This window comes from Tasmannia lanceolata, unplaced genomic scaffold, assembly GCF_043159265.1.
Source record: "Tasmannia lanceolata isolate RefF3 unplaced genomic scaffold, GAP_Taslan_0.1 ptg000018l, whole genome shotgun sequence".
Lineage (NCBI taxonomy): Eukaryota > Viridiplantae > Streptophyta > Magnoliopsida > Canellales > Winteraceae > Tasmannia > Tasmannia lanceolata.
The window spans coordinates 62,815,158-62,833,107 of record NW_027518695.1 but is presented as its reverse complement, the minus strand read 5'-3'; the positions used below and the strand labels follow the sequence as shown (position 1 = coordinate 62,833,107).

The 17,950-nt window shown below is 42.5% G+C and overlaps 1 protein-coding gene across 1 annotated transcript; it reads right to left on the bottom strand.

Annotated features, from left to right (window-relative positions):
* Positions 1-2,143: 2,143 nt before the first annotated feature.
* Positions 2,144-2,656, bottom strand: LOC143850590 (uncharacterized). Its single transcript, XM_077359821.1, has one exon. It carries the CDS (start codon positions 2,654-2,656, stop codon positions 2,144-2,146), a length of 513 nt encoding a protein of 170 aa, XP_077215936.1.
* Positions 2,657-17,950: the final 15,294 nt, after the last annotated feature.

The window sequence follows — 17,950 nt, the reverse complement described above, 5'->3', positions numbered from 1 at the left end:
GTTGATCTGTCTGCAAAATTGACCTGTCTGCGAATGAGACACGGCCAGCGGGACTGGAGGTCAGCGAGACGAAAATCAATAGGGATTGGCCTTGATAGCCGAATGAAAATAGCTTGTCTTCGAAATTGACCTGTCTGCGAAATTGACCTATCTGCGAATGAGAAGCGGTCAGCGGGACTGGGGTCAGAGAGACGGAAGCTAAGGAAATTTTGATTTGTCTGCGAAGTTGACATGTCCGCGAAGTTGACCTGTCTGCGAATGAGACACGGCCAGCGGGACTGGAGGTCAGCGAGACGGAAATCAATAGGGATTGGCCTTGATAGCCGAATGAAAATAGCTTGTCTTCGAAATTGACCTGTCTGCGAAATTGACCTATCTGCGAATGAGAAGCGTCAGCGGGACTGGGGTCAGCGAGACAGAAGCTTAAGAAAATTTGATTTGTCTGCGAAGATTGACCCGTTTGCGAAATTGACTTGTCTGCGAATGAGACACTGCCAGCGGGACTGGAGGTCAGCGAGACGGGAATCAAAGAAGATATGATTTGTGTAGATTCGAATTGAGAATAGGATTTTGACTGATTCCATTGGGGATTGATTGATCATCTCTTGCGAAGAGAAATTAGGAGTGCGTACTCTCTGCTGAGAACAAGACTTGGATGACTTGCTGGAGAATTGATTTTGATGGAGAGTTCACTATATTTGAGAGTGGACTCAGCTGGAGATACTGATTTTGCTAGGGAGTAGTTTTTGTTAGAGAGTGAACTCAGTTGGGAGTTGACTCGGTTGGGGATTTGGAGGCTTGACCCGAGATGTGCTCATGCCTCTCTCATCTCAACTTGCTGGAGATATTGACACTGATTATCTTTGTGTGCTTGACATCTTTTATGACGCAAGTCATAAAAGATGCCCCTAGTGTATTCGTGCTTCCATGACAAGAGTATAACAAGGCAATGTAAAGCTGATATTTCCTTTCATGAAAACTGGGATTATATGAGCTTTTGCTTCTTCTTTTCTTTTCCTTTTTCTCTTTCTGGTTCTGTTCGTTTCTGATGCTGAGATATCTGACAGACCTGGGCAAGGTAATCTTCAACACTTCTGGATCATGCTTTGACTTGTTCTGGTCTTTGAAGATGCCGGCCTTTCTCTGCATGTCACCCCAACTTCAGGAAGGGACTAACTAAACTAGACTTTAACGACTTACACTCGACCCGACACACAAAAGACCGAGACTTCAAAGAGAAACTCGATTTGTTTCTGGACCTGATGAAACCAATGAATATTTTTAGCATTTTAAATGATAATGGTCGCCCACTCTTAGAAGATTTCAAATACCATGTTTAAAGGCATTATTTTTCTCTCTCTGCATTTGCGTCATGGTCATTATACCCTTTAGATTGTTCGGTTTTAAATGCCCCTAGTATAGAGCAGCCAAAGAAGATCTTGCTGGCGCCGCTCAGACTCTGATGATGCCAACTCTGATGCTGAAGGCTGCGCCCATTTTCTGATACTTTGAGCTTCATGTAGGAAGTCACTGCCATTCGACCAGACCACCCAAGCGGGTTTTCGATCCATCGGACCGCTCTGCCTTGATTTTTGCCTGGATCACATTTTTCAGGTTTTTGGTCCAGCAGGCTAACGCCCTAATTTTTGCCTAAGTTGCCCTTTCGGGTTTTCGACTTAGCGGGTGAATGACCCTAACTTTTGCCTAGACCGCCCTTTCGGGTTTTTGCCCTAGCAGGTCTTCAGACTCCATCACTTTTTTCTTTTTTTCTTTTTTCCTTTTTCTTTTTTTTCTCTCTTTTTTTTTTCATGCCACAAACCTTTGCCTATTGCACCAAAATGACTTTTTAGGTGGGTTATGGGTTCAAAGGATAGGATTTTGCTTTGGTTTTCAAGGTTTGAAGGTGATTGATTTTGTTTGGAAGAGCGACTGAACCTGGATAAACCAGGTTGCCTACGTACCCTGGAAGAATAGGGATCAGGTCAGGCGTAGTTCAAGGCAAAAAAAATGCCCCTTGTTTGAGGTTTTGGAAGACTTTTGACTTTGTTAAGGCTCAAAAGGGCTGCGAAAGATTGTTGTATTGGTTTTTCAAGTTTTTTTTTTTTTGAAGGTTCTGGCTGGCCAAAGGAGGCCTTCTGGTGCTCTAAGCATAATATTTCTTGAGTTGGTCCAGGTTTGTTGGCTTTGTTAATTTTTCACCATTTTGATCGAGGAGTCTGACGACTTTTCCTGGCAGGACTTCATCCACAATATAGGGGCCAGTCCAATTGGGCTTAAACTTTCCCCTGGGATCATAGACCGATGCCCGAAAAGTTTTCAACACGAGGTCTCCTTTCTGCAGGTCTCTGATGCGAACTTTCTTGTTAAAAGCTTTCTCGATACGGCGCTGATATCCTTGGACATGATATAGAGCTTTCAACCGCTTCTCATCAATCATATGAAGCTCCTGGTATCTAGCTTGTGCCCATTCTGATTCTGGCAAGTCAGCCTCCATCATCGCTCTCAAAGAAGGAATTCGCAGTTCTACAGGCAGGACAGCTTCCATCCCGTACACCAGTGAATACGGTGTTGCACCTATGGAGGCCCTGATTGACGTCCTGTAGGCCCATAGAGCATACAGGAGCTTGTTCGACCAATCTTTGTAGGTTTCAATCATTTTGCTGATGATAACTTTGACATTCTTATTGGTCGCCTCGACAGCTCCATTGGTTTGGGGCTTATAGGGCGAAGACTTGTGGTGCTTAATTTTGAACTCTTCGCATAAGTGTGCCACATCCTTCTTGAAGTGAGATCCATTATCTGAGATCAGCTCATGTGGTACTCCATATCTGCATATGATATTTGCTCTGATAAACCTTGCAACTGAAGTAGAGGATAATGAGGCATAGGAAGCTGCTTCTACCCACTTGGTGAAGTAGTCAATGGCGACCAGAATGTACTCATGTCCGCTCGATGACTTCGGTGATATCTTCCCAATAATGTCTATTCCCCATACTGAGAAAGGCCAGGGCGATGTAAGAGAATGCAACTGAGATGGGCACGTGGATGAGATTAGCATAAACTTGGCATTTGTGACACTTCTTTACAAAAGCATGACAATCTGCTTCCATCGTCGGCCAGTAATACCCAAGTCTTGTGATCTTTCTTGATAGCATTTTTCCATTCATGTGCGGTCCACAGACACCTTCATGAATTTGTTCTATGATTTCAGCGGCTCGATCTTCATCTATACACAAGAGTTGGATCCCGTCGAACGATCTCCTATATAATTCTCCACCACATATGATAAAATTAGAGCCCAACCTCTAAAGTGTTCTCCTCTCTTTTCCCGAGGCTTCGGCTGAATGCCCTTTGCCTGAAATGAGATCTTTTATATCTGTGTACCATGGCTTGCCGTCTGGACACGTTGCTGCTATCTCTATTGCATTAACATGCGCTGGGGCCCATTGCAATCGTACTGCCAAAGGCTGAACCTCCATCGTCGCAGATAGTTCCAACATTGAGGCTAAAGTAGCAAGGGCGTCAGCGAAATGATTCTTCACTCGAGACAAGTGAGTAAATGAGATGTTTCAGAATTTGCTGACCAGAGACCCCAAGTACTCGTGATACGGGATCAGTTTATCTTCTTTTGTTCTCCAACATCCTTTGGTTTGACAAATAATCAGGATCGAGTCTCCGAATACATCGATGTCTTGGATGTTTAAAACTAGAGCTGCTTCGAGACCAGCAATGCATGCCTCATACTCCGCCATGTTGTTTGTACACTCAAATTGTAGCTTGATTGATATAGGGGTATACTCCTTTCTCGGTGATACCAGTATTGCCCCTATACCACGACCTTGCTTGTTCACAGCTCCATCGAAGTACATAGACGAGGTCGTCCCTGGGGCTTCGTCTTCTACGGTCATTATCTCTTCATCCGGAAACTCTGTTTTCAAATACTCAACCTCTTCTACGGGTACTTCAGCCAGATGCTCGGCTACTACCCACCCCTTGATTGACTTCTGAGTGACGTAAGTGATGTCGAACTCAGACAATAATAACAACCACCTTGCAGTTCTTCCGGTGAGAGCTGGTTTCTCAAACAAATACTTCAAGGGATCCATCCGTGAAAGGAGCAAGACCCTATTTGATAACAGATAATGCCTCAGCCTTTGAGTAGCCCAAACCAGCACCAGACAAGTTTTCTCGAGCAGGGTATACTTCTGTTCATACTCAAGCATCTTCTTACTGAGATAATATATAGCCTTTTCTCGCTTCGACTCTGGATCTTGCTGGGCCAACATGCATCCCATCGCTGTATCAGTCACAAACAGGTACAACAACAATGGCTGGCCTGGCGTAATTGGTGACAACACTGGAGGCGAGGTCAGACACAACTTGATCTTTTCAAAAGCTTGCTGACACTCTTCATCCCATTTCTTTGACGCATTTTTCTTCAAAAGCCTGAAGATCGGCTCACAAATAGTAGTCAACTGTGCTATGAATCTTCTCAAGTATTGCACCTTGCCAAGAAATCCTCTGATTTGCTTCTCTGTTTTTGGTGGAGTCATTTCTTGAATAGCTTTTATCTTCTGAGGATCAACTTCGATTCCTCTCTGACTCACCAAGAAACCCAATAACTTCCCTGATGTAACACCAAACACGCACTTGTTTGGGTTAAGACGAAGCTGATACTTTTGGATACGCTGAAAGAACTTCCTCAATGACACAACATGCTCTTCTCTAGTCTTGGCCTTGACTATCATGTCATCCACATAAACCTCTACTTCTTTGTGCATCATATCATGCAACAAGGTAGTAGCAGCTCTCTGATAGGTCGCTCCTGCGTTCTTGAGTCCGAACGGCATCACTTTGTAACAATATGTTCCCCATTCGGTTATGAAAGCTGTTTTGATCATATCTTCGGGCGCCATCTTGATCTGATTGTATCCCGAAAACCCATCCATGAAGGAAAGCAATGCATGACCAGCTGTATTGTCCACCAGGATATCTATGTACGGCAGAGGGAAGTCATCCTTCGAGCTTGCCCTATTCAGGTCTCTGAAGTCTACACACATACGAACTTTTCATCCTTTTTGGGCACCGGTACTATGTTCGCAAGCCATTCAGGGTATTCCACCACCTTGAGAAAACCCACTTCTAACTGCTTAGTAACTTCATCTTTAATTTTCAAAGCCCACTCAGGTTTCATTCTCCGAAGATTTTGCTTTTTCGGTTTGGCACCCAGGATTAAGGGAAGCCGATGTTGGACAATGTCTTCACTTAATCCCGGCATTTCTTTATAGAGGACCAAGCAAAGACTTCTTTGAATTCCCTAAGTAGGTCAGTTAATTCTTTCCGCTCCTCAAGGGATAATGTCTTGCCAATTCGTATTTCCCGAGTTTCGGTTTCATCGCCAATATTTATGGTCTCGATTTCTTCTTCAAGTGGCTTTGCTCGACGCTCCTCCCCCTGTTTAATCATGTGCTTGATTTCAGGGAGAATTTCGTCGGCATCCTCATCCGAGGAGGGCTCTTTATTATTATTATTATTATTATCATTGAATTCATCTGATAAAGACACAGACACAGAGACATACTGAGAAGAGATATTCATTTCATTGGAAACTGCAAGTACATCATTGGACACGCTTGACTCAGGCTCAACATCGGACTCAACAAAGAAAGAAACAGGCTGAGCGTCGGTCCCATCAGTGGACTCGAGCCTAACAGTAGCTACATCAGACACATTAGACAACTCAAACTCAACTTCAGACACATCAACAGACTCTGACTCATGATCGGACTCCATAACATTGGAAGACTTATTGACAAGAATGTCATCATACTCCATAACAACCTGAGGAAGGACATACGAACTCCAGTTAGCGAGGTCCCCTTCAGCTGAGGTGGTCATGGCTTGCGGGTTCAAAAACGGCGCATCTTCTCCGATCATAGCTACAACCGGTGAATCGATCTTAAACAGAGATTCCAAAAGGTACGGCTCCATAAGGTCAGCCCAGTCTGATTCAGATTCCTCCTTATTAATCTGCGAGGATGGGAATTCATCTGGTAATTCCATGTCGAAGAAGATCTCAAACCCTGGCAGCTTTTCATTGGTTATTGGATCGACCCATGGCTCAGCAAAACCACAAAAGGAGAAATCCTCCCCTTCTTTCCTGTAATGTCCATTCCTCAACAAACTGTAAAACATGCTCGGCTCATCTATCCCCAAACGACGAAGTTCAACCTTTCTGCGCATATACTTCTTCATCTCACTGATCTTTTCATTTGTAGGTTCATAGCCCAACCCAAACAATCCAATTGCTTTACCCATATTCGGCCACTCAACTACACCCTGATGGTGGCGACCTAACCCGGCTCCTGGGACATAGCCCTGTTTGCGCATCATTCGGACTACTGCGGGGTTTGAACTTGTAAGGAAAGTGAGAGGTTCATTCATAGCTTCTTCTACTGATATAGCTGTAACTTCCAGGGAGAAACCAGTCAGACTGACATCTTCATTCTTTTCTAAAGTGGTCAGGATGATGAGCTCCTGAGAAATTTGGCCAACTTCTAGGTCTGGGTCTCGTCTAACTGTTATCACTCTGTTACCCTTAATGAATTTCAGCTTTTGATGCAATGATGAAGGTAAAACTCCGTATTTGTGAAGCCAAGGTCGGCCCAAGAGCAAATTGAATGATGGTTTAATGTCTAACACTTGAAACTCAATTTCAAACATTCCATCTCCAATCTGGATTTCTGTGGCTAAAGTTCCAACAACATCACGCCTCGTACCATCATAAGCTAAGATGCCTTGTTCAGAAGGGATGAAATCACCAGGTTCAAATCCTAAGGCAGTAGCGGTACTCAGAGGACAAACATTCAAAGCGGATCCATTGTCAACTAAAACCTCAGGAACTTTCTTCTCATTACAGAAATCGGTGACTCGGAGCAGGCGGCTATGATTGTGACCTTCGAGAGTCAAGTCTTCATCAGTGAAAGACAAGGTTTTGGAAACCCGGGCCATAGCTACAAGTCCGACCAACTGATCTGGAGTAATATCAACGGACACTTTAGCGGCATTCAAGTCTCTAAGTATAACCTCTCAGTGCTTTGCAGAGTTCATAAGCAAACCCCAGATTGAAATATTTGCCTGAGTTTTCTTTAACTGCCAGAGGAGGTTTTCATCTTCTTCATCTGACTTCGACTTAAACAAATCAGATCCTCTCGCGAGCTCAGCGGGATTCTCAACCCTTAACTCGGCTGGTTTAAAGACACACCCGCCGCGAGTAACATGGCGGACCTCATCACAAACAATCTCCAGATCCTCTTCATCAGGCTGAAAAACATAAGGACGAACTTCATGATCTTCCTCATCAGGCTGGAAAACATAGTGAATTCGGGCTTCCTTATCTTCCTCATCGGGCTAGAAAACATATGGAGTTTGTGCTACTTGATGGACAGTGGATTCAACATTCTGATAGACACATGGGTAAATCACCTGGTCTTCCTTATTAGGCTGGAAAACATAAGGAATTCGGGCGGTGTGATTGATGACAGGCTCAGCAAGACACTCTTCTTCCTCTTCTTCGAAATTTAAGACATAGGGAGTTGCAGGAGTTATGGCACAAATAAGAGAGGTTGGATCAACAAAAGGCTTGTCATCAGAGATGGCTCCTATCTCAGGTGGTGGGGGAGCGGTATGTCTGGGTAAGGGATTTCGAGTGACGTTAGGTTCAGGTAGAACAAGGTCACCCACCGCTAGCAGTTTTTCGATTCTGTATCTTAGGGCTATACAACGATCAGTATGGTGTCCAAGACCATGATGGTACTGGCGAAACTGGTCTTCTCTGAAACCTCTGGGAAGAGGGTCTGGGGGAGGTCTTGGTGGTAAGAGTTCAATTACGCCATCTCTGACAAGATTTCTCATGATGGATGATGGGGTGTAAGGCAACGAAGTGAACTCTTTCTTTGGCTTTTGAATGGGTTTTTCTCCTCCCATTACTATATTTCTTGGAGGCGGGCGAGAAGTCCCCAATTGATTCACTTCTTTGGGAGCAGTGATAGGTCTTTTACCCTCCTTCGGATTCGCGTAATGCTTCAGAACTACACCCTGTGCTAAAGCATCTTCTGTCATGTTCCTAGTGTGGATGAAATGCTTAAAATCCGGATAGTACTGAGTAGCCATATACTGCGCATAAGGGCCGGAGAGATTTTTGACAATAATGTTGAGCTGGTCTTCTTCAGATCGGCGGTTAGTCATCTGAGCTACCTTTCTCCTCCACTTCTTAACAAAGGTACTGAACGGCTCATGGATCTGTTGCTTGAGCATTTTTAGATCTCGACGAGTGACCTCAACCCCGTCATCATAAGAGAATTGTTCAATAAACTTTTCAACAATGTCCTCCCAAGTCTTGGTTTGAGCTGAATCCAAAGTCAGAAACCATTTACACGCCACGCCTGATAGAGACATTTGGAACAATTTAGCCATCTGCTGAGAATTCAGACCGTACTGCTCAAGCGCATTGATGTACATCTTCAGATGACTTCTAGGACTCCCAGATCCGTCATACTTGGCAAAGTCAGGGATTTTGAACTTGGGAGGGAGAGTGATGCCAGAGAAGATTGAGAATTTAGACATGTCTATTTTCTTTGGATTGTGATTTTTCAAATTCAGAAGCTCGAGAGCCAACTGGTCTACTTTCTCAAATAACTCCTTCTCTTTTCTGGCTCTAGCAGGAGATGGCGGAAGATTTTCCTCAGCGTACTGCTCATCATCGTAATCAAAGGTAGGAACTTGCATGGATCTGACTGGGATATGGACTCCAGTTGGAGGATTCTGGACTACAGGGTCCTTCGAGGTTGAAGACTTCTCATTTGCTTGACCCTCCAGACGTGTCACTTTTTCAGTAAGGGTTGACACCTGTCTGGTAAGGTTCATCATCATTTCTCTCATTTCAGTCATGAAACTACTCTTAGTATACTCAGCCATTAGGTCAGGATTAGAAGATACTGGTGAAGCAGAATAACGACTTAGTCTCGATGTTTGACGAGACCAAACCGGCTTAGAAGCAGTAACTTTTCGGGGAGCGATGTTTAAACGATCGGGCAAGACTCCTATCATGGACATCACAAACACTAGGTTTTAATAAGAGGTAATCATATGACAATATTTCATGCAAATTGAAACAAAAGATTATACAAATGCATCGCTTCCTTGGGTAAAGCCAGCAGCATAGCAATCGTGAGAAGGGTCACGACGGCCTATCACACCTAAAAGAATTGCCATTACACTCAAGGTGTGTCGGATAAAAAGAAAAATCCGACAGCATAATGGTCTTACAAAAGGATCATGGCATGGCAAACTCATGGTTTATCAATACCCCAAAGGATAGTGATTATCCTCAAAGTTTTACCTAAAATCCGACAGCATAACGACAGCACATGGAGACAGGGTAACGTAAGCACATGATTTGTTAACAAGCCTAAAAGGGTGATGACCACACTCAAGGTATTTAGAGAAAATTCGGCAGCATGACGGCCATACTAGGAGATGTGGTACGATAAGCACATGGTTCGTCAACAAACCTAAAAGAATAATGTTCACTCCAAGGTTTTTAACGAAAATCCGGCAACATAACGACTGTACTATGAGGGTCTCAGTAACTAAACATGAAGAGTACGCTGTCATGGTCAATATAAAGCAGGGCTCTCAACAAGAACACACTCTGGCAGCAATAATGGCAAGATAGACTCACAATCGACATGTGAAATAGGATTTGATGAGGATCGAACAAAGGATCAGGCTCATAGAAGATAAATTAGGCTATGAAGATGATGAAGTGAAACCAATGATCTGATCATAATCTGAAAGACGGATAGATAGGGATAGCAGATTAGGTTAGGAAGGAAAATCTAACGTAAAAAAATAGACCCTAATCTAAAAATAAATACATACATACGTATACATATATATACATCCTAACCAGGTGCACCAGCCTAACGGAGTCAAGGAGGTCTCGACTGATGACAGACTGATGAGTGTACTAGGACCGTGTTGTAGCCACATAAGGTGAACTGCCCTAGTCTACAAATGGGACAAGGTTCCTAACTCTAGGCTTCACATGTGTAAGCAACACATGTTCACCCTTATATGAATGCAATATATACATATATAAACACGGGTACTTCCTAGTGGGGTTTCACTAAGTACATACATAATATATAAAACAAAGTAGGGTTCCGGACTCAATCTATCGGGCACTATGCATATGAACCATACCTAATATGTATAACAAAAGTACGCCCAATGTTATACATAGTATGCTTCATTGCTCATCGGCTGCTGTAGACAAAAGTACGCCCAATGTCTACGACTTCAGCACCAGCGCATAGCTTGGAAATAGATTCAACAGCACCATCAGGGTAATGACATCCCAGTCGGGCACGCATTGTATCTATCCCATGGAACCAATGATAATGAAAATCAATTAAAGAAATAAAGAATATGATAATACATGCTATGCAGTGTGTGATTCCCTCGCTTTATTTACGCACCTATCTGGTGCTCCTGGATTCTAAGCGAAAAAGGTCTCATTTAACTTAATTTTGGCCCAAATTTCTTTAAAATTAATCAAAATGGCATATTTACAAAGTTAGGCAATGTTTCAAGAACACCCCAGCAGAGTCGCCAGCCTGTGGACTCCGATCCCGAGGACGGTGAGCGAGGGACGCGAGATCCCCCAGTCAATCCTCTGAGACCTCCACAATGTGAATGAGAGCTTTACCAAGGAACTCTCGAAATGATGCCACTCACAGCATGGGTGGCGAATGTACATGTATGAGATACCTCTTGATCCGGAGACAAAAGCCTCGAAACCAAGACCCACTTGAAAATAACTCAGAGTCGCCATCCAAGGAAATGGGCCCTAGATCCCATGAAATACTTTGTTGCAACGGATAACCAGAGATACAAAATGTCTGTGCCTGGTGACGAATGAGGAAGATCCGAAGAGTACCCCCAATTCGCCCAAGTGCAAGCACATGGTCTCTTATGCCAGTTCTAATTAACTTCGAAGAGTTTTGGGCGAAAATCATGTGAAATGGGAACAATCATCCCCGAGAAAACGTCTATCTAAACATGCATGAGCCAGGGATGAGCAAAGAAAGCAAACAAATCCTAACTCATCACATCTAAGAAAGCAGTAAACAACCACATGCAGAGCTATAACTAAACAGACAATGATAGACATAATGAGGTAAGGAAAGCAGTAAAGATCTATATCTAGACAGATAATCAAGATAAGATAAATGAATAAACGATATAGCTAAGCAACCAAAGCAGTAGAGTAATCACACTAACATGCGGACCTATGGGAGAGATAAGGTTAAGAAAATAGCAATCAATCACATGCTTGAGAAGCAAACAAACTAGAAGCGACGCATGAGAAATCTGAGGCAAGCACACGACAAGCTAAAAGATGCAAGAAAAGAAAAAAGAATCAGAAATTCATCGGTATGCGAGAACCAAAAACTGCCAGGAAAAAGAAAATGGAACACACGATAGGCTCAGAGGGCGATTCAAAAGGAATCAAGCCCAGCAATCCTAATCTGCTGAAGATCGGACAAGTCTCGCGATCGTCATGACCTATCGTTAGGCTCAGCGAGGACAATCCTTGTAAAGGGGCCACGCTACATCATCGCCCGTCCCAAAACCCGATAACACGTTAGAAAACCGATGGAAACCGGAAAACCACGATGAAAACCGGAAATGGAATGAAAAGAGGGCTCCGAGTGACCTGGCAATCACCATCCTTGCCCATTTTTGTTTTGAAAGGTTTGAAAATGTTTGAAAATATTTATTAAAAATGTTTGACTGGACTTTGGTGGACCCAAGCTACCTACGTACCCTGTGGGAAGGGATCAAGCCAAAGTAGTTCAAAACAGCTTTTTCGAAAAATGTTTTTGATGTTTTTGACGATTTTTGTTGTTTTTGGATTTTTACTATTCGATTTTTATGTGTTTTTATTTTATCCCTTTTGATTGAAAAAGGGGGTTTGGCTCAAGAGGTTGCCGTCCGTCATAGCCTAACCTCGAGAGAAGTGTTCCCATGATCGATGGAATCCCGAAACTCGAAAAGGATCCCGAGGAACGTAAGAAGAGTGAACCCGAAGAAGACAAGGTTGAAACCTTGAACCCTATAAGAAGCAAAGGTCCGAAAGAAAGATAAGAAGAGTAGACGGGTTTGTAACCTGGACTGACCTGTTCCATATGAAACGAAGTCGACTCGACTCAGATGGATCAAGCATTGGGGTCAAATTTTTTCCCAAGAAACGAAGCCAATCCGACGAAGTAATGGGTCAGGCATATCAATTGACTTGTTCTATAAAGAAGGAAGTCAATTCGGATAGGATAACAGAATGGTCCGAGCCCCTATATGCCCAGTAAAAAAAACAACCATGTTATCAATACTAATCACAGAGGGGAAGAGAAAGCAATCCACGAAAATTACTGTCGTAAATGAGACGACTAAAGCCGACATAAGCCCCCATGCTCATACCCTATATGATCTAAAACTAAGGAAAACAAGGCAATACTGAAATTGCAAAATGATCATATGGCTTCAAGTCGAGCACCAACATGCACAATAAGTTGCTTTGCATCCCAGAAATGGGAACAGAGGTTGCAATATAGGCATAGAGGCATCAATCCTCCATAACATGTTAAGAGTTGGTCTTACACTCGGACTCAAAAAAAAGTTGGTCTTTCACCATAGCCAAGCCTTCAACACCACACTAACTCCCCTTTGCCTAATTTCACCACCTTCATTAACTATGATTGATACAATCCTCAAAGCAAAAGGAAACAGATAGCATTTGAAGAAGCAAATTGGGTAGATATGATGGAAAACATGGTGTTGTTTATGTCAGAAGACCCATATTGCCATCACCATGTTCAAAGGATTATATTTTGCACATCTCATTTCTCTTAACAGACTATAAACATTTTGAAAAGAATTCAGAGAACAATCCGAACAGCAAAGACAAGGTCAATCCATGCGGTTAAAAAAAACATGGTAATGCTAACTCTGATACCTACAGACTCCTTGTTTTGATAATCGCGCTACACCCACTTTATTTCTCATTACCGGTAGGATGAAAATGGAGGAAACAAGTAACCACCACCATTTCTAAACACCACTTTAAAAAAATAGTCCAAGCAAGACAGAAATAAACTAATTTCAAGAGGTTTTCAGAGTTGAAAAATGAAGATTTCACAAGTTAATGGTAAAGCATTACCTGCTTGGAGCAAATAGCAGATGTTAAGGTCCCTTTGGAGCTTTTAGGTATTGGTACCAGAAATGATGGCTGAAGGTTTGTAATGATCCGAATCAATGGTGCTCTACTGGATGAAGGCGATTGCGATTGCCGCACTTTTATGCCTGTGCCATTTTCCGATCGCTCAATTGAATCGTGAACAAACGAGACCGTGGCATTGGGGGTAGAGTTCGCACCAACAGGGTGATAGTGGAATTAGATGAGAGTGGTATGGCATGGGTTTGAAAATTTGAAGGAGGTTAAATGGGGTCAGATTTAATGGAGGTTGGAGATGGCCAACCGGATTTGTAGGGTTTTGACGGAGGAGACAATGGTGGAGGTGAATGGTGTAGAGGTGGTGGTGGTTTACAGAGATGGTGCGAAAATGAAGTGGGTTTGGGTGATGGTAGAAAAGGGAGATGGTGGTCGGAAGTGAAGGGGCTTGCCGGATTCCGACGAGGATCGTCGGGGAAGATGAATGAAATGGGTTTGAGAGTGGTGGCTGAGATTGAGGTGAAGGAGAAGAAAGGAGAAGGAGGGCTTGTAGATGATGGCAATGGGGGTCAGATTCTTACCGGATTCCGGTGGTATTCGTCGGAGAAGATGGTGGCTCCGGTGGGATGGTGGTTGAAGAAAATGGTGATGGTGGGATGGTGGCTGAGAAGGGGATTGTGAAGGGAAACGAAGTGGGTTTCTATGGATTCCGGATTGGGGTCGGATTCATGGCCGTTTGGTCGGAGATGGATGGCGGTTGAGGGAAGATGAATGAAATGGGTTTGAGAGTGGTGGCTGTAGAAATGGAAGTGGCTGAGGATGGTGGTGTAGAGAGAATGAGATGGGTTTGGGGTTGGAATAAAGGTAAAAGGAGAAGAGAGTTTGGTGGGTGGGTGGAGGTGGCACAGCCGGAGCAAATGGCCGGCAAGAGTGGGGGCCGGAGATGGTGAAGATGGAGGTGGAGGTGGCGGCTGAAATTGCAGAGGTGAGGGTTGCGGTGGAAGAAGAAGGGGGTGATTACTGCTACAGGAAGGGGACGGAACTCCGGTGGAGTTGACGGGGAAGATGACCGGAAGTCCTCCTCCCTTTTTCTTTTTCTTTTTTCTGCCTCTCTCTCTCTTTCTCACTCCCTGTAAAAAAAATGAGAAAAGAAAATCCTCTTCTCCTCACGAGCTCTCTCTTGGTTTTATATTCACTTTTCTTTTTAATCTAATCCCTACCCTCCATTTGGTATCTTGTTCTTCTTGATTACCCCTAGCCCTTGATCCTTGTCTTTGCCCTAATGCCATCTTAGAAACCCTAAGGATCTAGAGTGTTCTAATCTAATCCAGCCCTACACCTCACCCTTTTGATCCAACAGCCTATGTTCATTACTTGTAGAGAAAGTAATACTTATTTTACAAAAATACCCCAAGGACAAGGCATTTTACCTTCTTGCCATTACACCCTACTTTTATAAAGAAAAAAGACATATTTACCTCCCTTTTCTTTCATGGACAACCTTCTTTAGCATATTTTGTTGTGCTAGAGGGGGGTGGTCTATTCAAGAACAGGAGAAGAATGAATTATTTTTCTCTAATTTATTTCTTCCAGGAAAATGTTATTGGCACATCCATATTTTGATAATTTTCTAATTTTTGCACAGATGAAAGAGGAGGTCGGGGCGGTTGAACGGAGAATATCAATGGGATTTGGAGATCACTCGGGCTTTCAGAATATTTTGAGAAATAATTATCAAGTGGGTAATTTCGAATTTTTCAGGCTCTTTCGTAATTGGAGCTCGATTTTTAGAACTTTCATTCGATCTCGGGAATTGGTTTCGGAATTGATTCGCAAACTTGAAACTTGATTCTGAAGGACTTTGAATTTGGTCTCGGGACTCAAATTTCGGGATTTATTCAATTTTTGGGAAATTTGGGTCAGGTCAAAATGGGGTGTCTACAGGTTGCATTTAGGTCTAGAGAGTCCTTTGTTTATTTAAGCTACGCAAAATGGCTCTGTCACTTTTGCTTTGGTCTTCAATGACTACGTCACCTCTGCCAAAGAGGGGCATCTGTAGACACCCCCATTTTGCTCCGCTTTAATCAATGAAGTGGTTAGTGTCTTTCTATCGGTTTTCTACTGTTTTTTTATTTTCGTGTCCATCTCTTACAATCTTTTCGATCGTTTCCATCCTAATATGCATTTTTCTGCTAAGTGTTGAGGAGGGTTATTCACAGGAATCTAAATAAGAGAGAACTTTGGGATAATTTGCTTCGGGCAGAGTCAATCGAATGGGCCCGCGCAGTATTTTGGGGAAGAAATGAGTTTTGGCTTACTTGGATCCAATACTTGAGGTTTCTCGTGGGGGGGAACTCACTTTGATGTATCCTAATGAATCTATGGTTCGGATCATACGGGGTTAATTTCTGTTCGCATCCCGTTGTGGCCTCGCAAATGAATGATTCGAATTGCTTGTAGAAATGATTTAGGGGTGCGGTACCAAATCACATCCCATTTATAGTCCAACAAATGGACAGATTGGATCGTCCTATGGAATTGACTTGGGGGTGTAGCATATTCACATCGCGGCCCATTATTCAGATGGATCAAATCAGCCCATGGAAATGTTCTAACGGGTGCAACCAATTTATGTCAAAGCCCATCAATTGGACCGTTTGGATTATCTCATTTAAGAAGGGGAGCACCCAATTTATATCGTGGTCCACCAAATGAACCGTTTGGATCATCCCACGAATATGATTTATGGGGTACAACATATTTATGCCGTAGCCCATCAATTGAACGGTTTGGATATTTCTAAAGAGATGATTAGGGGGGCCGCAACTAATTTTATATCATGACCCATGAATTGGACAGCTATGATCATCTTATGAAGGGGATATTTTGGAACGCAACCAACTTGAATTGTGGCCCCACTAAATAGGCAATTCGGATCTCCATTATGGAACTAATTTTTTTGGCACATAATTATTGCCCATCAAATGAACAATTTAGATCATCCTATGAAAATGGTTTTGGGGCGTCACCTACTCACATAGTGGATCATAAAATTGATGGTCGAGATCATTTTAGTGTATTTGCATGGTAGCCAATCAATTGGACGATGAGGATCACTTCATAGCTCTCATTTCCACCCCCATTTAGCCGAATAACCCAAACCCATGCACTATGTGCATTCACGTGATGTGCTCCCCTGAAAAGGCAAGAAAGCATGCCATATTATATTCCTATCCAAAAAAGGCTATAAAGCATGCAATATTGTATTCCTATCCAAAAAAGGCAAGAGTTTCTTTTCACAACCGCCATCAGTCTTTGGGATTATGGCAATTTCGTGAGATCCATCCTTTGTAGATAATTTTGGTAACTAAACCCGATTTTGTAGCTCATTAAAAGGAATTCAACCAAACTCTTTCTCTGCACTCCAATTTTATACAAGGCTTTAAAAGGGAGGTTGTCATTAATTAGTTGTGGTGTGAACATCTAAGTTGCTACATTAATTGAAGAAGGAATGCCATCCGAGTGCTTATTTCTATCTTGATGATTGTTTGCTCAATATATTAATCAGTGTTGCTAATCACATCGGTACCAAGGTAGGATTTTTCTTACTAATTACACTAGATACATGATGCCCTTATATTTTAAAGAGGAGCTCAATTGGGAAGGACGATAATGAGATTGAAACTTGCTGTTATGAGGTAAACAATGGCTGAAATAGAAAGCTAAAATATGATGTATGCAATTTACCCATGTGAATAGAACTATAGAAGAACCTTGCTGATCCTGGAGTATATATTTTTCTGATATTTAAATTCCATCTTTGGATATTTATGGTATTCCAAATTGAAATGTGGGAGAGATTCTTTTTTTAGTTCCTGAAGGAAAAAGGCAAGCCTCAATCTATTCTAATTTTTTTTGCTTGAAGTTGGACGAAAGTGAGGGGGAGGTTGATATATTTTTCAGCCCAACTCTCCCTAATAAAAAAAAAGAAAAATAGAAAAATAACCAAACGGAGCAACCCTTTTTTTGGTTTTAGTTTGGAGGAGCAAAAATTAATATCTCAACAGCCCTCTCATCTCTCCCCTCTCTCAACAGCCATCTCTCTCTCTCTCTTGGACCCTTGGGTGGTTTGGGCCATCTCTCTTAGGGTTCTCCATTGGAGAACAATTGGAGTTCTTCATCTTCGCAACTTCATCAAAGGGGTTTTTCTAGAGCATATAAAAGGGTGCGACAAAGCGTATACCTCGGATTTACGCACCCTAGAGACAAGGAGCGCGATCAACGGTAGGTTCCTCCATTTTTTATAATATCAAAGGTTGAAAAGCAAGCTTAGAGCCGTTTCTTCTTTATTTTCTTCATGATTTTCGTAAAAGCTACCATGCATGATCTAATATGATTTTGGTGGGTCAATTTATTTGATTATCGATTTTGGTAAAAAAAGGAATCGTTATATGAGAAAATTGGGTGTTTAATCGATCGGGATATCTAGTGGTTTTTGAATCGTTTTACAAAGTGAGTGTTTTTCGCGAAACTATGTTTTCTGGGTTTTAATGAGGTTAAAAGAACACCAAAGATTTAAAAATTCCGGTATATTTCATTTGTTTTGATGGCTCAAAAAATTCGTTCAAAAAATACCCGAAAATAGGATTTTGATGG